Genomic DNA, 17,975 nt, shown 5'->3' with positions numbered 1-17,975 from the left:
ATAACTCCTAATGGGGTGCAGAGAGGGACCCTGGCACAGGGTTTGGAGGCAGCTGCTACAGTGGCAGCTTTTCTCCAGCAGAACTGAGCAGGATGATGAAGGCTGCTGGCATAAATGTTCTTCTGTTCAGGGTTGTCTTCTTATGACTACCTGAGTCTCATGAGGGCAGCTATTGTAATCTCCAACTATTGTAAAACCAGTCTTGACCTCCAAGTCTCAGGTAATTTATTGAAGGAAACCTAGAGAAGCTTTTTTTCAGAATGAATTGGCTTCACTAAAATCACTCACTAGTGATTTAATGGCATGGCCCTGATGAGAGATGAGGGCACTGTACAGAATGGAATCTAGAACTAAAAAACCTTGTCTTGGGGCCTTCCATTCTGCTGATTTTGATGTCAGCAAATTCATAAATGCACACTGCCACTGGTCCCAGTACCTGTCATTTATAAAACATCTTATTTTATTCTCTTTGGGCAAAAGAGTTAACAGGTCTTTTAAGAACATTCAATTATAAACTGGCAAGAGGTTAACAATTTGATTTTTTTTTTCAGGCTAATTTAGTGTAATTTCTTCTGCTTGTTTAAGTATCTAAGCAGGAATTTCTATTACCTATTTAATAAATCCAAAACTCTAAGCTACTCCATAGGAGGACCTCAAGCCATATTTTCATCCCTTTTTTGAGGCTCATATGGAAAGGTCCTGGCTGAGGTCTGTGGCTGGAGGGAGCTGCCTGAAAAGCACCTGGTGAGCAAGAACTGGAGAAAGATCCTCACAACAGAACCCCTGAGTGACCTCACCTTGTCTATCCAAAAGATGGAGAGAAGGCAACACACAGAGACACAGCACCACTTTGGAGGTGAGTGACCTACAGCCACAGCAGCTCCCCCAGAGCTCAAAACCACGGTAAAAATGGCAATAAACTGACAGGAGTTCCATTTTAACCAGGGAATCTTAATTTCACAAACCTGTAGTAATATGATGAACCAGACTAAAATGTGTTAATCTCCTATTCCTTGGCATCTAACAGCAGTTTGTGCTGCTTGAATCAGAGTGAGGAATTATGGCAGCTGCTCCTTCTTGTAAAATGGACATCCAATATTGCAGAAGCTCTTAAATTACCTGTGAGACTGCTCTTAAAGTAAGATTGACAATTGCCATTCTTCCTTCTGAATAATAAATATAGTGCTCTCTTCATGTTGTAGTGAAATGTATTTTGATTTTTAAAACTGGTAAGTAAGAGCCATTTCACTCTGGGATTGTCATCTTTTGTTTCATTTCACTGCAATGAATATTGAGACTTTCTATCTAGAAATGAAAACAAGATTCCCAGTTAGTAGCAGTAACAGTCTCTTTTACTGATTACTTTAAAATAAGGACAAGGTATTTCAACTATTCACAGATATTTCTGACATATCACAAAATAACATAAGAGAAAAAGATCATAATCATATTCAAAGGAAAATAGTTTAAAATTTCATGTTTACAAACACATTGCTTTTTTCCTCTTGAAAATATTTGCTGACACAGTTTTGCAGGAGACTTTCTGTTTGATCACATACATTTCTGCTCTACACACCATGTTTTGTCCTAGGGGATGAATGGGAAAAAATATTTTCAGACTTGTACTTTGTCAGGAACAGGGATTTGGAATATGACCTCTAATGGTCTTGCAAATTTGTGGCTGTGAACTCGGTACAAGACTGAACATGCTATGCAGCTGACATTTATTTTACACTGTATTTAAGTATTCAAAAGAACTGAGGTTGACTTCTTATATATGATTTTTTTGAAGCTTTAAGACTGCACCTCTAACATTTTACCAACCTCTTGCCATTTTCTTAAATGTTACAATTATTTTGTCAATTTTAGAATTGCTAGCAGTGATGATGATGCCCACTTAAAAAATTCCAAACCAAACAGAAGAATTCCCTGGGAAACTGCACAGCACATGCATGATACATAACTATAAAATTAGTCCAAAGTTTTGATAAATACTCAGTTCCCTCTAGAGCTAATAGTTGTTCTAAGGAATAAAATGCTTATTATATACAGAAGGTTGGGCAGAGTATGGACATTTGCCAAAGAGCACTGGAGGCATTTCAAGGTCTGAATGGTTCGTACAGTGTTAACACAGCTGCCCTTTTTCCTCGTGTGCGGGCTTGTGCCCCCTGTGGAAGGGATCATTCCTGGCAGTGTCAACGGGCTCAACCTTACAAGACCCAAGTTCATCTTCTCCTGGCTGCTTCAGCTGAACCAGGAGCTTCTTGCAGGACTGAGAGCCCTTTAGGGCTTGCTTGTGAGCTCTATGCAAACGTGTGGAGCATTTCCAGATGCCAGTTTCCATCAGGTGAGCATTTGGTCTTTTGCCTTCAGGATGTTACAGCATGAAAAACTGGACCAGCATTTTTCAATGAGCACCATTTGAATAATTTGGCATGACCAGCAGAATTGAAGAAGAAGCTGAACTCCTGTCTTGTACAAAAACAAGTACAGCTGCCAATTACCCTGCAACTACAGTCTGTAAATACTAAAAACCATAAATATGTCAGCCATACACATATACACAAAACACAGCAGTAGCAATATTACAGGTTGCAATGCCTACTCTCTCTAACTGGTTTTGGTTAATACAAATGCAACAGCAAAATAAATGCTATTTCATATATGAGAAACATTTCTTCACAGGTCAGTGGCAGGAAGCCAGAGCTCAGGCCCAGGCTTTCACTAATCCAATGTGACTCACACAAATTAATCAGTGAAAGACAGCACTATGGGATGATAATGGCTGTCAGTTAACACAAACTTTGAGATGGAGCTTTCTTTTGCTACCATTTGTAATTAATTCTCCCTTTTTCACAAGTTCTCTTTCTGTTAGCACTCACCAGACTAAACAGGGAACAAAGTTATTACATACAATATGTGATTTAGGGGTAAGGATTAATAGAAGGAACCAGCCTGAGATTGGATTTCTTCAATCCTGGGAGGTGCTCTCCACGTATTTAAGTGAAATTTCCATGAGATTGCACTTAGCAGACCACTAAGAAGTTGTTGGTCTCCCACTTTTTCTTCTTTCTCATGCAGTTCTGTTTCAAAGTTTTGTAGGAATTGCAGGAGAAGGGCAAGAGGAGATGACTGCTGGTCCATTGTCTTGGCTAATGCTCTTCAGAGCAACGTCCTCTCCTCAAGACCACATCATCTAGTCCAATATCCCCAGTTCTTCCTCTCCCTTTCTCACCTCTGAAAATAACCTAGAAAGAGAAATAGAACAATTTGAGCGGAGGATGAAAAAAAAATTACACAGAAATAATTCATTAAAAACTGTGATAAAAGATTATGGTCTTGATTCAAATTTTCCTCAGGTCTCCAATAGGCCCCTCCAAAATCACGACCATTTAGCTGCTTTTGAGTTTTAATTAGCTAGAAAATAAAACTTCCACGTTTCTTCCTGATTTCTCTTTGGCAGAGGCCTTCTCTGCTTACTTAAGAGGGTAAGTATCTGATCTTTGGATAGGTGTCCCAGTGGCTCAGGTCAGCAGCCCTGGCTGCCCATGCTGACAGCTACTGCCAGGGGCTCAGGAGAGGCGAGGGACAGTGCAAAGGGGGACTGCCAGAAGTGAGAAATTTAGGGAAAAAAAGGGTAAGAATATTGCAGATATACTGTTAACCTGTTACAAACGTCCTCATTCTCAGTCCAACATTCATTTACAGCTAACAAAGTCAGGTGTCTGCTACTGTTGATGACGTAAATTTTCTAGAAAATTATCTGCAGTAATTACAGCCTTAATATTCATTTTAGAGTTAGACACTGGGTCTGTCTTGTAGCCTGCTCCCATCATGAACACGATGATGTATGAGCTTTGCAGAGCACCTGATATTCAAGTCAAACAGGCCCTGAAATACCCAAACCACTTCTTCAGATCTGAAATAAAAACTACCTTCAGAGGTTGAAGAATAACATAGAGCTTTTGACACCAGTTTAATCACACAATGTTTCTAAAATTTCCAGGTATTAAAAGATTCTCCATGGCACTTCAGGCAGCTTCTTTTGATTGCACTAAACCATTTTGTGTTACGTGCATTGTTAGGTCATCATTCACCTTCTTGGCCTGATCAGCTGCAGGCATGCTAAAGGGCATAAAACCACATGTGACTGCATTTGTAATCTCCCTGCATTACCAAAAATTACTTATTTTCAGTATCTTTGCCCTGGTTCAGCCAGTTACTAATCCATAGGGGATGATTCTTTCTATTTCATGGCACTGAATTATTCAAAACATTGCTCATGAGGAATCTTGATACAGGCATTTGTTTGAATTCTCTATAGATTATGCCTCTGTCCATGAGGCTGTCCTTTCCTAGGTGGTGATTCCCTTAAAATGGGCTGTACAAGGTAGATCAGGAAATGACAGAGTAGCCTATACTATGAGTATAGTATAGGCTACTAGATAGTATAGATACTATATAGATAGTATCTATACTATAGGTAGTATAGATACTAGATACTATGAGTATCTATAGCTGGGATTTCTTTTTTTTATATGCATAAAACTAATTTTAAAAAAATGCACAACAACCCTCACCTGTATTGTGATTCCATTGGCAGAGATCAAAGCAGTAAAACAGAGTGAAACTGAACCCATAAGATGAACACTGCAGCACTGCACCATTTAAACTTCCTCAGCTTTGTCATGCAAAAACCCAAACATCAACACCATGATCAGTACTTACGCTCTTGATGCCTGCTCCTGGTAAGGTTATGTGTGTCTGTCTCCAGCCATGGCCCCCATTTCTCCCCCAGACAGCTGGGCCATGAGCACCAGTTCTCCTCACAAACACTTGCAGGGCACCAGAGTGCAGCCCAGGCACTTTATGCCTGAAGGACAGGCACAAATCTCCAGCCTGAGCCATGTGACCCAAGGGCAGGATGAGATGTGCTACTCTTCCTTCTTTGCCCTTGGCATCAGAGATGGTGAGGTACTGTCCCCCTGCAGAGAAAAGAGCAGTTAGCTGGGGGTTTGTTTGGTGGTTTTAACACTACTAGGTTGCAGGACCGAACCCACAAGAGTTATTGAAAATAAATAAAGGCAAAACAAGGTCCAGAGAGTGTAAAATAAGGCATATAGAACCAGAACCAGTGCATCTTCCTGCAGGATAAGATTTACAGTGCTGCTCTTCTCTACATTACTTCCAGGCTGCCCATCTAATTTCTTTTTGCAAAGTAAACAGCACCCCCCTCTCCAAAACTAAAAGCTTGTGTATTCCATCATTTCTGACAACACCTTGATCACTGCATGATTTTAAACTCACAGTGACATTAAAGCACTGTGCAAATTCATGCACCTTTCAAGCTGCAATGTTTTGCAGTTGGATAGATAACAGAGACCAGAATAAATGCTATCATGTAATTGAGCTGTGGCTCTGTCCCTTTCCTTTTGTTTGGGAACTGTGTTAACAGGGTAAATCTCAAAGCATATCCACCTGCAACCCTGATAGCCTCTTTTATTTAACTGTAATTTAAACTCTTCGTCTGGATTAGACAGAGAAAGCAAGCAGTAATGATTTCCACATGGCTGTTAACCCCAAATTCTAACAGTAGGAAGTTGTCAGTGAACATACACACTCAATTCCAAACCCTATTATTATCATCTCTTATCATGTATGAAGTAAAGGTGCCTTCCAGAAAACCCTCAGAACATGTGAAGATAAGGATCTCAGGTATCCATTAAATCTAGAAAGAAAAAAGGCACCTTTCACCCCAACACTCAGAGCTACACTAAATGAGATTTCACATCTTGGAGAAAATCCAGACCTGTATGAGTTGTTTGTACTTTTCATTAAAACTTTTGCAAGGTGGGTTAAACCTTTGAAATCTAAAATTACCAGAGGGAAAAAGGTTCAAATAATAAAAAAACAAAACCAAAAACCTTTTCTTACACTGAATCTAAGAATATATTTTCTTTATGTGATCAGATTTGACATATTTTTTAAATTAAAAAATGCCACCTCTACCCTGAGTTCATTAGGAAAGTGGCATTTTTAGGCTCCTTACTTAAAACCAAAGATTTAGAAATATTGGGTGTTTTTAATATTGCTGACATACACAGTTAAACAGGATAGAAAAATATTTTTCAATTGTGCCCCTGTAACTACTCAAACAGAGCATTATTTTTTGATAGCTTCTCTTTGAAAGTCACAATGTTTTCCCTTGAAAAGCTGTAAAATTTAATTACAGTGTACCATGGCTTTTCACACACTTTAAAGGAAAGCCAACCCCTTGTCTCCAATTCACTACTTCTACATAAGGTTTTAAGTTCTTTGGTCTGACTGAGATTTAACAAGGCAAAGTATTATGCTGCTGTCTGGGCCCCTAGATCAGCATTTAGCCATGAAGTGGGATCCATTTGTCCAAGGATCTGTTAAAGCCTTTTGGAGGGAATTTTCTCAGAGTTTTTTTTTCCTTCTTCCTTTTTTTTTTTTTTTTTTTTAATGCATTGCTTTTGCATCAAGGTCACTAATTGCTAAAATAAGCATAATAGAGTTTAAATAACTGCACCTGTTGGCTGAAGATACAATTATACCACTCTGAAAGCACTGACTTATTAAGTGCAGATAGTTTCAGATAGTTACTGTGGCTGAATCCAATCAAAAGGAAACAGATTTAGGTAAGCACAAAGCAAACATAGCTGCAGGCAAGCCCCTGCAGGAAAAGGTCCCCTCAAATCAGCATGTTCTGCATGCAAGATAAGCTTATAATGCTTCAGCACAGCACCTTTCAAAATGCAGATTCTGATAAACCAACATATAGCAAACTTTGCAAGGTGAAAGCAAGCAGTCAGGAACAAGCTGTGAAAATAAATCCTTCCAACAAGGTATTCCAGACTGGAGGGCGTGGGTGGGTGGGTGGGTGACTTCAAGGGACTAGTTTTAACAGGTTATGTCAACAGCAGCAGAACACACACAGGAAATAGAAAGCTGAGCTTGTCCCTGACTACTGGGAAGCAATGCAGGGAAAAAGTCTGACAAAAAAGAGCCAGTTAAAAATCGTAGTTCTGGAATTTCGTATGTATTAACAACAACTTTTGAGTACTGATAATGAATATGCTTTGAGTGACTGACTTAGAAAAAATGGATTTTTAAATCTGTTGTTTCAAAAAAGGTATGAATTACATGTAATTTTTTTTTTTTAAGTGCCACTCTGCAGGCAGGAGACAGCTGCCTATTTTCTCATCTGTAGGAGGAAGGAGCTCTGCTCTCCCAGTCATTCCCAAGGCTTTTCAAGTGTCACAAGGAGTTCCTGAAGTACCAGAGCAGCCTGCTTGGGGGGACCCCTGCCCAGGCAGTGAAGGCAGCAGTTCCACTGGGCCAGACAAACAGCCTGGGAAAGGTGCCAGCTACCCTGCTGGGGTGGCAAATGACTGCCCCATCAGTGGCCAGACACTCTGACGGGGTGGGCCATGAGGAAAAAGGCTCTCAGTGCCCTCATCCTGCCTCATCTTAACCTGCACCACCGTCCCGCCTGAGAGTTTCCTTCCGCCGCTGCCAGCCCTCCATCCTGGGAGCTTTGTGCACTTCAAAGGCTGCTCCCGGCACGGAGTAATCCCGTCATTAGGGCAGCCAGGGATGTGTGTCTAATCCCCAGCACTGTGGGGCAAAGGTAGGCAGGCAAGGGCAGCAGCCTTGCAGTGCCACACCAAAATCAGCAGGAGACAAAATGCATCCACTTCCTGGGACAGCACAGCTGGGAGACACGAAGGGCTGTTCCTGTGGCTGAGCACCAGCGCTGATGGCAGTCTCCTGTCCTGCAAACAGCTGCTGCACACTCCCCTCTAACCTCTGCTGTAATGTCACTTCTTATGTCCCAAATAGTCCCTTCTTCAGAAGCCTCTGTGCTTCAGCATTTCACTTGTCTGCCTTCCACTTACTTGACATTTTTCCTATATACAGATTGGTTCTATCAAATTCTACTCCAAGCCACAGCAATCTGAGAGGTTAAACTAGAACATTGTATCTGGCAGCAAAATGAAGACTACTTCCAGTACCTTCTATATTTTGCTAGTGAAAGGGAAATAATTATGTTTACGAAGTAGTTTGAAAACAAGCTTTGTTTCACCATAAATAAAAGTTGTTTTCTAGTCCAAATTTTTTTCAGGTTCCTTTAAGACAAACTTTTGCTGACTATATTTACTACTCCTTCAGAGACAATCCTATTTTAAAGATGTCAGCTATGATAAAAGTGTAAATTTTCAATGGCTCTTTCACATTGGGAATCCTCAATTTTGCTTTTTATACACAGAAGAAGCATTGGTGTGAAATATACCCCAGAACTAAAGGGAACAGAAGCTCTGCAATTTGTCCTCGGGCAGAACTGTCACCAACCTCAAGCCTTGGTGGCTCTCCAACTGCAGGACGTGATTGTACACAGATCACTTACCTGATACATCTCTCACTGGTTCCCAGTGCAAGTCATCATCTTTGTCCTTGATCCAGCCACACAGTCCACTGTCAAAATCACAGCTGTGCACCAGCACACCTGGCAGAACAGAACAGGAGGTCACAAAAAAACCCCAGAAATGATTCAGATTGTTTTGGTTTTCAATTTCCCATGTGGCTGACACTAGCAAGTAAGTATGAAAATTAAATACAGAAGGAGAAGCCCTAGGAAAAGAATCTACAAAAATACTAAAATAATAAAAAGGACCCCTGAATTATTAACAATTCATGCTAATTTTGTGCTGAATTTTTTAGGAAATAAAAGTCTAAGGTTCATATAGGCGAAGGGTTGGTTTTACTTGGTTTTATAAAGCATTGTTTAAAAGATGGGCATAAGATGTAAGAGTCCTGAAAAATGTATTAACCATCAAGAAATCTCAAAAAATCATAAACCCGAGATCCTAAATAGGAGAAATGGTCTTTACCTGGGTCATCATTTGCTTCAAATTCATCAGCTGTAATCCCTCGTTCGATTTCAAGTATTTCAAACAGATTATTGCTCACTCCAGGCTGGCGTGGAACTGTGAGAAAAAATGAATGTGATAAGGAAGTAGGTCACTAATTTATCTCTAACAAAAACCAGCAGAGCAGCTCTGGGCATTGGGCTTTTCCTGGAGATTTCAATACATTTAATTATATCCAACACAAGGTCTCAAACTTTATGCCTACGTGATTTATGATTTGTGTTGTAACATTTACCTAAGCACTGTAAAAGGCGATTCCAAATCTCCTCCAGGCTCTTTGAATGAAAGTTCCTTTTTAACCAGGGAGGAAAGCTTTAACCTTGAAGCATGCTGTTCCCCCCCAAATGCATTTTCAGAGACAGTGGTTTCTCAATAAAACACAGCCACATGAAAGTCCTCACACAACCCTTCCACAGACATTTACAGGAGAGCCTCGACAGGAGGCAGCAGCACCTGGAAGAGGCCCCACGAGCACTTAACCTTTGAAATACAGCTGAAGGTACATCCATCAATCTGCAAAGGATTAGAGCTCCCAAACCAATTATCAGGGTTGTACTGGGAGTTGAGAAGGAGGAGCTCTAGTGGAAGCTGGAATTCAACTGTAATTACACTTTTTGCTTTCCAGCACAGCCTGTGCTTCAGCTGTTTCCAGCTGGAGGAGAAGGAACAGCTCTCAGTGATTAAGAAGCCCAGAGGTTATTAGACATTCAGCATCCAGGACGACCTGAAATTTATGAGCTCTTTGTGGGAGTAATGGCTGCCAAAGTCAGGTGGCTACAAAGACTCCCACATATTTCTGAAGATGCTGTGCCAGTTTGTGTAAGTTTCAAGCAGATTTCTTGCCTGATGGACAGCTGTCAGCCAGAGATAAACAGATTGCACTGAATAGAGCTGTCTTGGAAAACTCCTCTTTTAGAGGCAGGTCTAATGCATAATTCATAACAGTAGTAATGTGTTTCAGACATGTCCTCAGATTTTATAGGCACCTCTGACACCTAAGGTATTTGTAAGCGCCTTATCTATTAAAAACTTGGCATGTTTTCCATTTGCAGTGCTAAAATAACTATTAATGTCTCTGTAGAACAAGTGAGAACAAGAAAAATTAAGATAACTGAAAGGACTCTTGTTTTCAGAAAATCAAATCCAAGGTTAAGAAGGAACTTCTTTTTGCACTAGGTCAATATGAAAATAGCACTGCTACAAGAGCTCCTCTAAAGCCAAAAGACAGAAAAGAAAAAGAAATGTTGAAATTAGGACAAAATATGCAAACTCCAATGTATTTTTAAAGTACTATTCTAGGCTAGAGGTCTTGAATAAAAATTTTATGTAACAAAAACAAATAGTGAAAAAGCTCAAAATCTGTAGTAAACTGATGAACTCCTAAATATAATAGTCATTATTTGAATCACTAGGTCTTCCCTTTTTTTGTTTTCTTTTTAGTTCTTTGCAGATTATTGATTATGTATATTTGCAGTGTAGGATATTAATGCTCAAAACAGCTTCAGATTTAAGGCTGGATATTAGAATACTGTTAATTTTTAAAGATACCTTGATTGTAAATAGCATTTTTGCTGCTTCGTTTCATCTGGGCTGTTTTGCTTTAAAACCTTGAATTTTAACATGAAAGAAAATTTATAAATGTGCACAGTCCACACGACCTAGGCCAACAATTGCCTTGCAGAACATCTATGCACAAATATTATATTCAGGCATATAAATCCACTGTTCACCCTGAAGTATGCACGTGGGGAAGTTGAACAAGCACATCTATGCTGCACACCCTGGGAGCACCACCTTGCCTTTCCTCACCTCAGACTGTGCCAAGGGAAGAAGACACTGTTTGTTTTCTATGCTGTGGAGAACAAGTCAGCTTCAGAACTGCTAAGCACAGCACAGCAGGCACGGAAGGCTCAGACCACAGGTTCTAAGCGAGCACTAAATGAGGTTCTAATTGAGCACTGGAGCAAAGAGCATGAAGGAAACTCTGCCATGCTCCAAGGTTTGTAGGATACTCAGGGGTCACAGTTTTAAGGTCCATGTCCTGCACACCCTCTTCCCAGTCTGTCACAGTCCTTGTTTATGGAAAATGCAGCAAAAAATATTAGGAACCTATCTTGTAAACTACTTCAGTTTACTTCTTCAAGTACCACTTCTAATGCACTGATGTTTTCTACAAGCCTGAGTTACATCTGTGCACACGTACAAGAATTCTCCAAACTGAAGCCGACATATCTGCCATTAATAAAAGCTCTGCAATTTTTTTTTTCCAAAAAATTCCCTGAGAGTCCTTTCCAAACACTTTTTTTACTAACTTCTAGAAGAATGTGTTGTAGTGCTTTAATGGAGTCACTTCAGTGCTTGGGCCTAATTACAGGAATGTGCACTCAGTTTGAAACAAGGGTTACCATAAGAGATGCAGGACTCTAAATATGACCCACATGTACACTTCTTTTTGCCACGACAGCCAATACATTCAGTGGTGATCGTGGGAGAAAGTATTTGGTACAATTATTTTCTGCAAGCTTTCCAAGCCCTTTCTGTGTACTTTATATAGTGTATCAGTGTGCTTTTCACTTAACTTCAATGGTTTGATAAGGCTTGTTAAATAGAAACTTGGCTTCTTTTACTTGAAGAATTTTATAAGCTCTTAGTGAGCCAATACACCCACACTGCCATATTCTCAAAGTTCATGGGCTAACTTCTTCATAGATGCACAAATCTGGGGGGAAATATTAAATAACTGTGATTATTAAATAATAAATAAGAGCCATTACTTTTGGGCTTTTTCAACCTTTGGGAAAGCAATACAGCTTTTTTTATTTACTTGCTAATTGCTGAGATTGGGAATATAAGAAAGTACATGTATATATATCAGCTTGTTTGCAATAAACAAATACTTGCTGTTTTGGTGTTACAAAGACATGAAGTGCAACTTCATGTTATTAGTACTAATAATGCAGTTCTCTACTTTACAGAAAAAACCTGATTTTGCACTGTAAGAACAATTCCACTCCACACAGTAATCATGACTAAGATTCCCATTCACTAAAAACAACAACAAAAAAGGACAAAGATTTTTTGACTGAATAGTTACAACTGAAAGCTGTTAAATCCCGCTTGCAAAAAATTCCCACAAGTGATGAGATCTCACACACAACTAGTAGAAAACAGCTAACAGTAAGGGTAGTACAGAGGTCAGCCAGACTGAGAAAACAAGAATAAGCCCTGCTTTCCTCTAGGGAAGGTATTGATATATGCTGGGCTAATAAGAAGAGGCAACAGAGAGGCACATTTCACCCTTTTGCTCAGACATCCACAGTGTCCAGAAAATATTTCTTAAAACTCTACAGATTCAAATTCTGCAGTAAGAGTTATTTTAGGAAGTGCTTTGATGGACTGTGCCACCCTCTCCAGCACTATTTACTTATGATGGGAGACACAACAGTGTCAGCATGCCATCACTCTGCAGTCCAATCTTGCCTTTCCCAGGCAATTAGAAGGCTCAGTAAGTTTTACCAAAATCAAGCTTCTTGGTATTTACCTTTACAGAAGGTTTTCTGCAAAGCGACCTGCCTGCTTTTGTATGAACATCCATTCAGGAGGTGCAGAGTGCCAGTGAATTCCAGGGAAACACAGCTAAAACAAGGAGTGTACAGAAGCTTGCATATGAGATCTGGGGACAAAACTTGCTGGAAGATTGATTGAGGGTGAGACTTGTAAGACTCCTCAATTTCATGACTGAACTCCAGAGTACCAACAGGAACACAGCACCTATCGCAAATGCTTAAATATAAAGACAAATACCTTTTAAAAGGTGCCAGAATGGTGAAGACAAATGAAATACTGTTGTAAAATAATGTTTCTCTAATGATATCAAGGAATAACAAACCCCTTATTCTTTGCTTTTATTATTTCCCTTTTTTCAACAGCTTCAAGGATCACAAAACTGCACTTACAGCACTAAGGACTTTGCAGTCACTGAAAGGGAGAAAAGAAAGAATCCAGTTTAAATCCAATCTTTACATTTTTAATAGCTGTTATGAGAAACATTTTCTAACTCCAATCTTTTCAGCTTCACTAAGGGCTAAGAAGGAAAACTGCTGAACTGTCTTTTAATACAGATAAGGGGGGTTGTTCTTGCTATGCTGATATCTAGTATTATGCTTTAAGTTTATGCTTTTAGTGCTTATCATCCAGATCCCAATGGCAGCAGAAATTCCCAGTCTTATTGAGAAGTTTGTTCTATTTGTTAGAGACTTACAACTAGAAAAGATTCCTCTGTACTTCACTGTAGTTTGTATCAGTCCTGAAATAGTTAAATATTAAGCTATCACTGCATTCCTCTCTCATTGCCATTCCCCCCATATCCATATCAGGAGAAGATTATCCTTGGTGCCAGATTCCACTGTCTGCATCTGACTAAGTGGTTCAAAGGCCAAGTGTAGGAATTCCATGTTCAAAAATACAAATTTTTTTGTTCTTTAAAAAAGCAGCTCCCCAAAGTCACTGCAGGCTTTTTTAGAAAAGGGGTAAAGCATCTAAAGAAAAGCAGCAACCCAATACCTTTCAGAAATTGCAAAGGGATTTCAATAAAATTATCAGCATTTTTATCATTTGTGCTCTTTGTCACTGCTGATTTCTCTGATCCTCAGCTCATTTCAAGTTGAGCAGCACATTCAAGAGAGCTCTAAAGTGAAATCCTAGGTCAAGTTGACTCAGTGTGTTGGACAGCAGGTCAAATAACGACAAAGGGAGAAAACAGGGAGCAAGGAGTCACCAAGGGCACCCCAGGAAAAGGTTAACTAACAAAAACCTAGAATTTGAGAGATGCTTGCAGAAAAAAAGTCCGTTTGATCCAAGCATGTTTCCTCTCCTGATGTGGACCAATCCTGGAGCACCAGGATTTGGTCTAGGACATCTGTGCAGCAGCCAGTGGCCCCTTTGCCATGGATTGCCTGACAGAAGTACCACCTATTCCAGGGCAGAGCAAAGCAGTGCTGCTTCCTGCAAGTCTGGCTAAGGCTGCAGAGCCCCATGGGAAAAAAAAGGAAGGGAAATGTCCATGCATCCCAAGATAACCTAGCAAAACCACAACTTTGAGGTCTTTAGCAGATGCTAATGGCTGGGAGCACAGAACTGCCAGTGGTTGCTGGGGACAGTGCTCTCTAGGCTGGGTTCTGCCCATCCCTGTGTGATAAAACACCACCTTTTGTGACTCTGTGGAATACAACAACCCTTGGAGACACAGGAGGAAGCAGACGCCTAAGACGACCCAAATTCTTTGGAAGATTTATAAAACTGAGGTTGAATCCTAGTTCATGACCTGAGTGGATCTAACATAGATTTTCTCCTCTGTTTTCCAAGAAAATAGGAGTTACAAGACGACTAATTGCTGCCTGTATTCTCTAGTGGGAAACAAAGAAAGGCAGAAAGGGCAAAGCTTCTTCTTCTCTTTCCAGGCAGGCATATGGGGACCACAGTGCAAATTAATTTTTGAGAACTGGCTTCTTTGCTGCCTCAACTGGAGAAGCAGTTGATGTGAGGAAATGAACCTAAAGAAGCTCAGTATAAGCAAAACAAAATTAGCTCATATCCACAGCCAAGGAATATTACAAAGGTGTCTGATGTAGGTGAGATTAAAACAGAAACAGCTTTAAGAAAGCTGAAGGAAAGAGTTCAAAACTCTCCTTCCCTGGAGAAATACGGAGGCAAGTGAAAAATCCACAAATGTTTTTGGAGGTGGGAGGGCTTGGCAGATCCACATAGCAGCTAAGAAGCAAGCTGCTAAATGTTAATATTTATTCCAGTTTGAAATCCCGTGTTGTCTTAACACCATGGTTATTACCATTGTGTCTGGCTTTGAGGAATGATTTTGGAATGGCTTACACTTGGTGGGAGTGCTGCTGTCCTGAGCTTGCAGTGCCTCACCCCGAGCAGCTGCAGCCAACCAGAGCCAGGCACTGCTCTCCCACACTCCTGGAGCAGGGGCAGGGCTGGCCAGCAGGAACCTGAACCCAAACCCCCTGCACACAACATCTGTAAGCTAACGTGAAAGGCATTTCAGGTAACGCACCTCACCTCACCTTGCCATGGGCCAAGAGCACTCATGCAGCCAGGTCTGCAGCCCAGCTAATGCCCAGGAATGCAGCACCTGGCAAAATGCTCCCATGCAGCTGAAACCTGGTGTGATGGCATCTGGGGATGCCCAAGTATCTCTGTGTTCGCCTTACAGTGCACTACTGAGGAGAGGCAGACCCAGGCCTGCCTGTACACTGTAGCGATGTATATGGGCTGTAACTTTTCTTCCTGCTTTTCTAAATGTCCCACATGAGGAAAAGTAAGTTCTGCTCTTCCCCACAAACCTCTGCAGTAACAGGATTCAAGAAACACCCTACTCTACAAGCAATGCTTTCTTTGAGAAAGTAGCACATTCTTCTGAAACAGAACTGTTTTGCACTAAACTGTAGTTTTCAAATCCTTAACAAGTGCTTCTGAGCACTCCCAACACAAACACTTATACACAGGGAGAAAGTAGGAGAGCACTCCAGTGACCACTACCTAGATGATACTTTCAAAGTGTCCAGAAGAGAAAAGAGAGGAAAACAGAGCAGAAAGCATGGAAAGGAGAGAAAAAGATAAGAGAGAGGAGAGAAGAAGACACCAGCTTCACTGAAGAGCACACTACTAGCATCATCTGGAGCACAAGTGGAATAGGCTTTCAGTCACACATATGTGCATCAAGTATGTCTCTTGCAGGGAATAAAAAATATTACATGGCATTTTAGACAGCCATCTGTTGACCTGATCTGAGGACTCTCTGTCCCTGTATTACCTGCTGAGGCCAGGAACAGCTGGGGCTTGACCCGTTTCAGTCCTGCTGTGCCATGCACTGAAGCCTTTGAAGCTATGTGTGTATATCACAAACCTCAGAGTGTGGCAGCTGACCTAAACCTACAGTTGATGAACACTTTGCAAAGGTCCTGCGTTTGTTACATGTACCGTAATGTAAGCTGCAGTCACACCAAGTCAAACTTCAAAGGCTTTCACTTTCCTATTTTCCAAACTCCTATACCTGAAACACATGTATTAAAAGCATTGGCTTCAAAATCCCTCTAGGGACAATATAGAAAGACTCATTGTAAATAATAAGCTTTACACAGAGGATTGTTATGACTTCACAAAAATTCAGAATACTGAACACTAGCCCTCTGCTTTAGTATTCCAGAAAACACTTGCAACATGAGACAGACACGTGGGGAGCATAATGCTGGAGTCTACAATAATTTCCACAAAACTGTATTTTTAACTGTTGGTTCCCATAAGATTAAGCTTCGTAAATCTTTACTATATTTCCTTTTAAAATTTCAGTTAAACATACGTCCATATTTTTAACTGAATATGAAGCCAAAAGTACGCTCTACTAAGCAGTACCAGGATTTGTCTTCTAACTTTTGTCAGCTTCACTCTCCATTTTCTAACTGCCTACAACAGCTAAAATGTCACAGGGAAAACTCGTTTACAAGGAACAAAATATTTCACTGAGTAATGACCTGGAACAACAAAGCCCAAGAAATTACCACATAGATACCAAAGCAACCAGAAAAAAACTCCCCCATTGCTTGTGCACCTGCTCTGAGACAGCAAACTTTTCCTCCTACTACATTGCTTCAGCAGCTTGATTGTACAACAAGCTGGAGAGCAGATCCAACACACCCTCCCCGTCTCTAAAATTAGCCGCAGAACTAAAGATGAAATCGGGTGTTGAGCATTTCTTGGCAGATATGCACAGCTCTGTAAGAGCCAGTAATGTCTCCTGTGGTATGCACTAAAGCTGGCACAGTGGTGCTGTGGACTTCAGAGGAGCTCCTAAAGTTACATGTCTTCATGCTATGAGAATCTTTACTATCTTCAGCTTTCCATGTATCTCTTTCCACAGACACAGTCCAGAAAATTACCCTCTATGCTATTTTTATGCATTTTTCCCATTGTTTAGTCATGAACATCTGAGACTATTTGAACCCTTACAAAAAAATGTCACACAGAAGTCTTTAGGTAATCAGGCATGATCCCATTTCTTAACCATTCTTAAAGCTATGGTAATACTTTGTTTAGGAGGGACTCTCAACTCTCTGAATTTAAATCCATTGACTACTTTATGAGTTCTGAATTTAAATCCACTGATTACTTTATGAATTTTGTTGTACTTCAATCCTTTTCAATAAAATGTCTTTCATTTCCTTAAAACCTTAATCAGAAAGCATAATGAAGTACTTCTACAAGACAATATACTCAATCATTTCAGGGGGAAAAAATAAACACTTTTTTGATTGATTGATTGACTCAGAACTTCCGTCCCAAACTTTTGTTAGGTAATAAAATCAACTACTTGTGCAGCTTTACCATATAACCATTTTCAGTTTGATTTCTCTGTTCTCAATGGTATAGTGTTCCAAAAATCCCAAACAGTATAATGCATGCTTTCACCTACAGCTTTGATAAGCCAAGGCATATGTAAAATTACTTACTGAACACATCTCCTCGGGGTTTCTGAGGATCTGGCTGGATCCTGTTGTCATCTATAACTCCTTGGGAAGTCGCAGTTTCAATGGGAACATATGCAGGCTCTTCAGTTGTTACCAGAGGAGTTCTTTGTGGTGGTAGTGTAGGTCTTACTGTTGTAGGCTGAGGTGCTGTTGGAGGTGGAGGCTTCACCATCGGTGTCGTGACTGGCCTTGTTGTCACTGGCACATATCTTGTGGTTGGCTTGGGTGTCAGTCGAGTTGTCCTGGGTGCAGGTTGAGTTGTCCAGGGTGCAGGTTGAGTTGTCCTGGGTGCAGGTTGAGTTGTTGGCCCAGGTGCAGGTTGAGTTGTTGGCCCAGGTGTAGGACGAGTTGTTGGCCCAGGTGTAGGATGAGCTGTTGGCCTGGTCACTGGCCTTTCTGCAAAAAAAGCAGGTACATGCAGTGGTCTGAGGAGTTGTGCCTTCAGCATCAACAATCCTGCTCATTCCATCCCTGCCTC

The 17,975-nt window shown here is 40.6% G+C and overlaps 1 protein-coding gene across 4 annotated transcripts in view; it reads right to left on the bottom strand.

The window, feature by feature from the left end:
- Nucleotides 1–1,330: 1,330 nt before the first annotated feature.
- Nucleotides 1,331–17,975, bottom strand: part of NPNT (nephronectin) — a 49,023-nt gene continuing 32,378 nt past the window's right edge. For all 4 annotated transcript variants that reach the window (XM_059844219.1, XM_059844221.1, XM_059844220.1 and 1 more), the window contains 5 exons: nucleotides 17,480–17,893; nucleotides 8,916–9,011; nucleotides 8,432–8,530; nucleotides 4,729–4,985; nucleotides 1,331–3,248 (listed from right to left, as the gene is read on the bottom strand). In XM_059844219.1, the coding sequence (XP_059700202.1) occupies nucleotides 3,153–3,248; nucleotides 4,729–4,985; nucleotides 8,432–8,530; nucleotides 8,916–9,011; nucleotides 17,480–17,893 (962 nt within the window). In that variant the 3' untranslated portion in view covers nucleotides 1,331–3,152. The remainder of the gene's footprint in view (nucleotides 3,249–4,728; nucleotides 4,986–8,431; nucleotides 8,531–8,915; nucleotides 9,012–17,479; nucleotides 17,894–17,975) is intronic.

The sequence above is a fragment of the Haemorhous mexicanus genome, chromosome 4, assembly GCF_027477595.1.
Source record: "Haemorhous mexicanus isolate bHaeMex1 chromosome 4, bHaeMex1.pri, whole genome shotgun sequence".
NCBI lineage: Eukaryota > Metazoa > Chordata > Aves > Passeriformes > Fringillidae > Haemorhous > Haemorhous mexicanus.
This window is presented reverse-complemented; position numbering and strand designations above follow the sequence as displayed.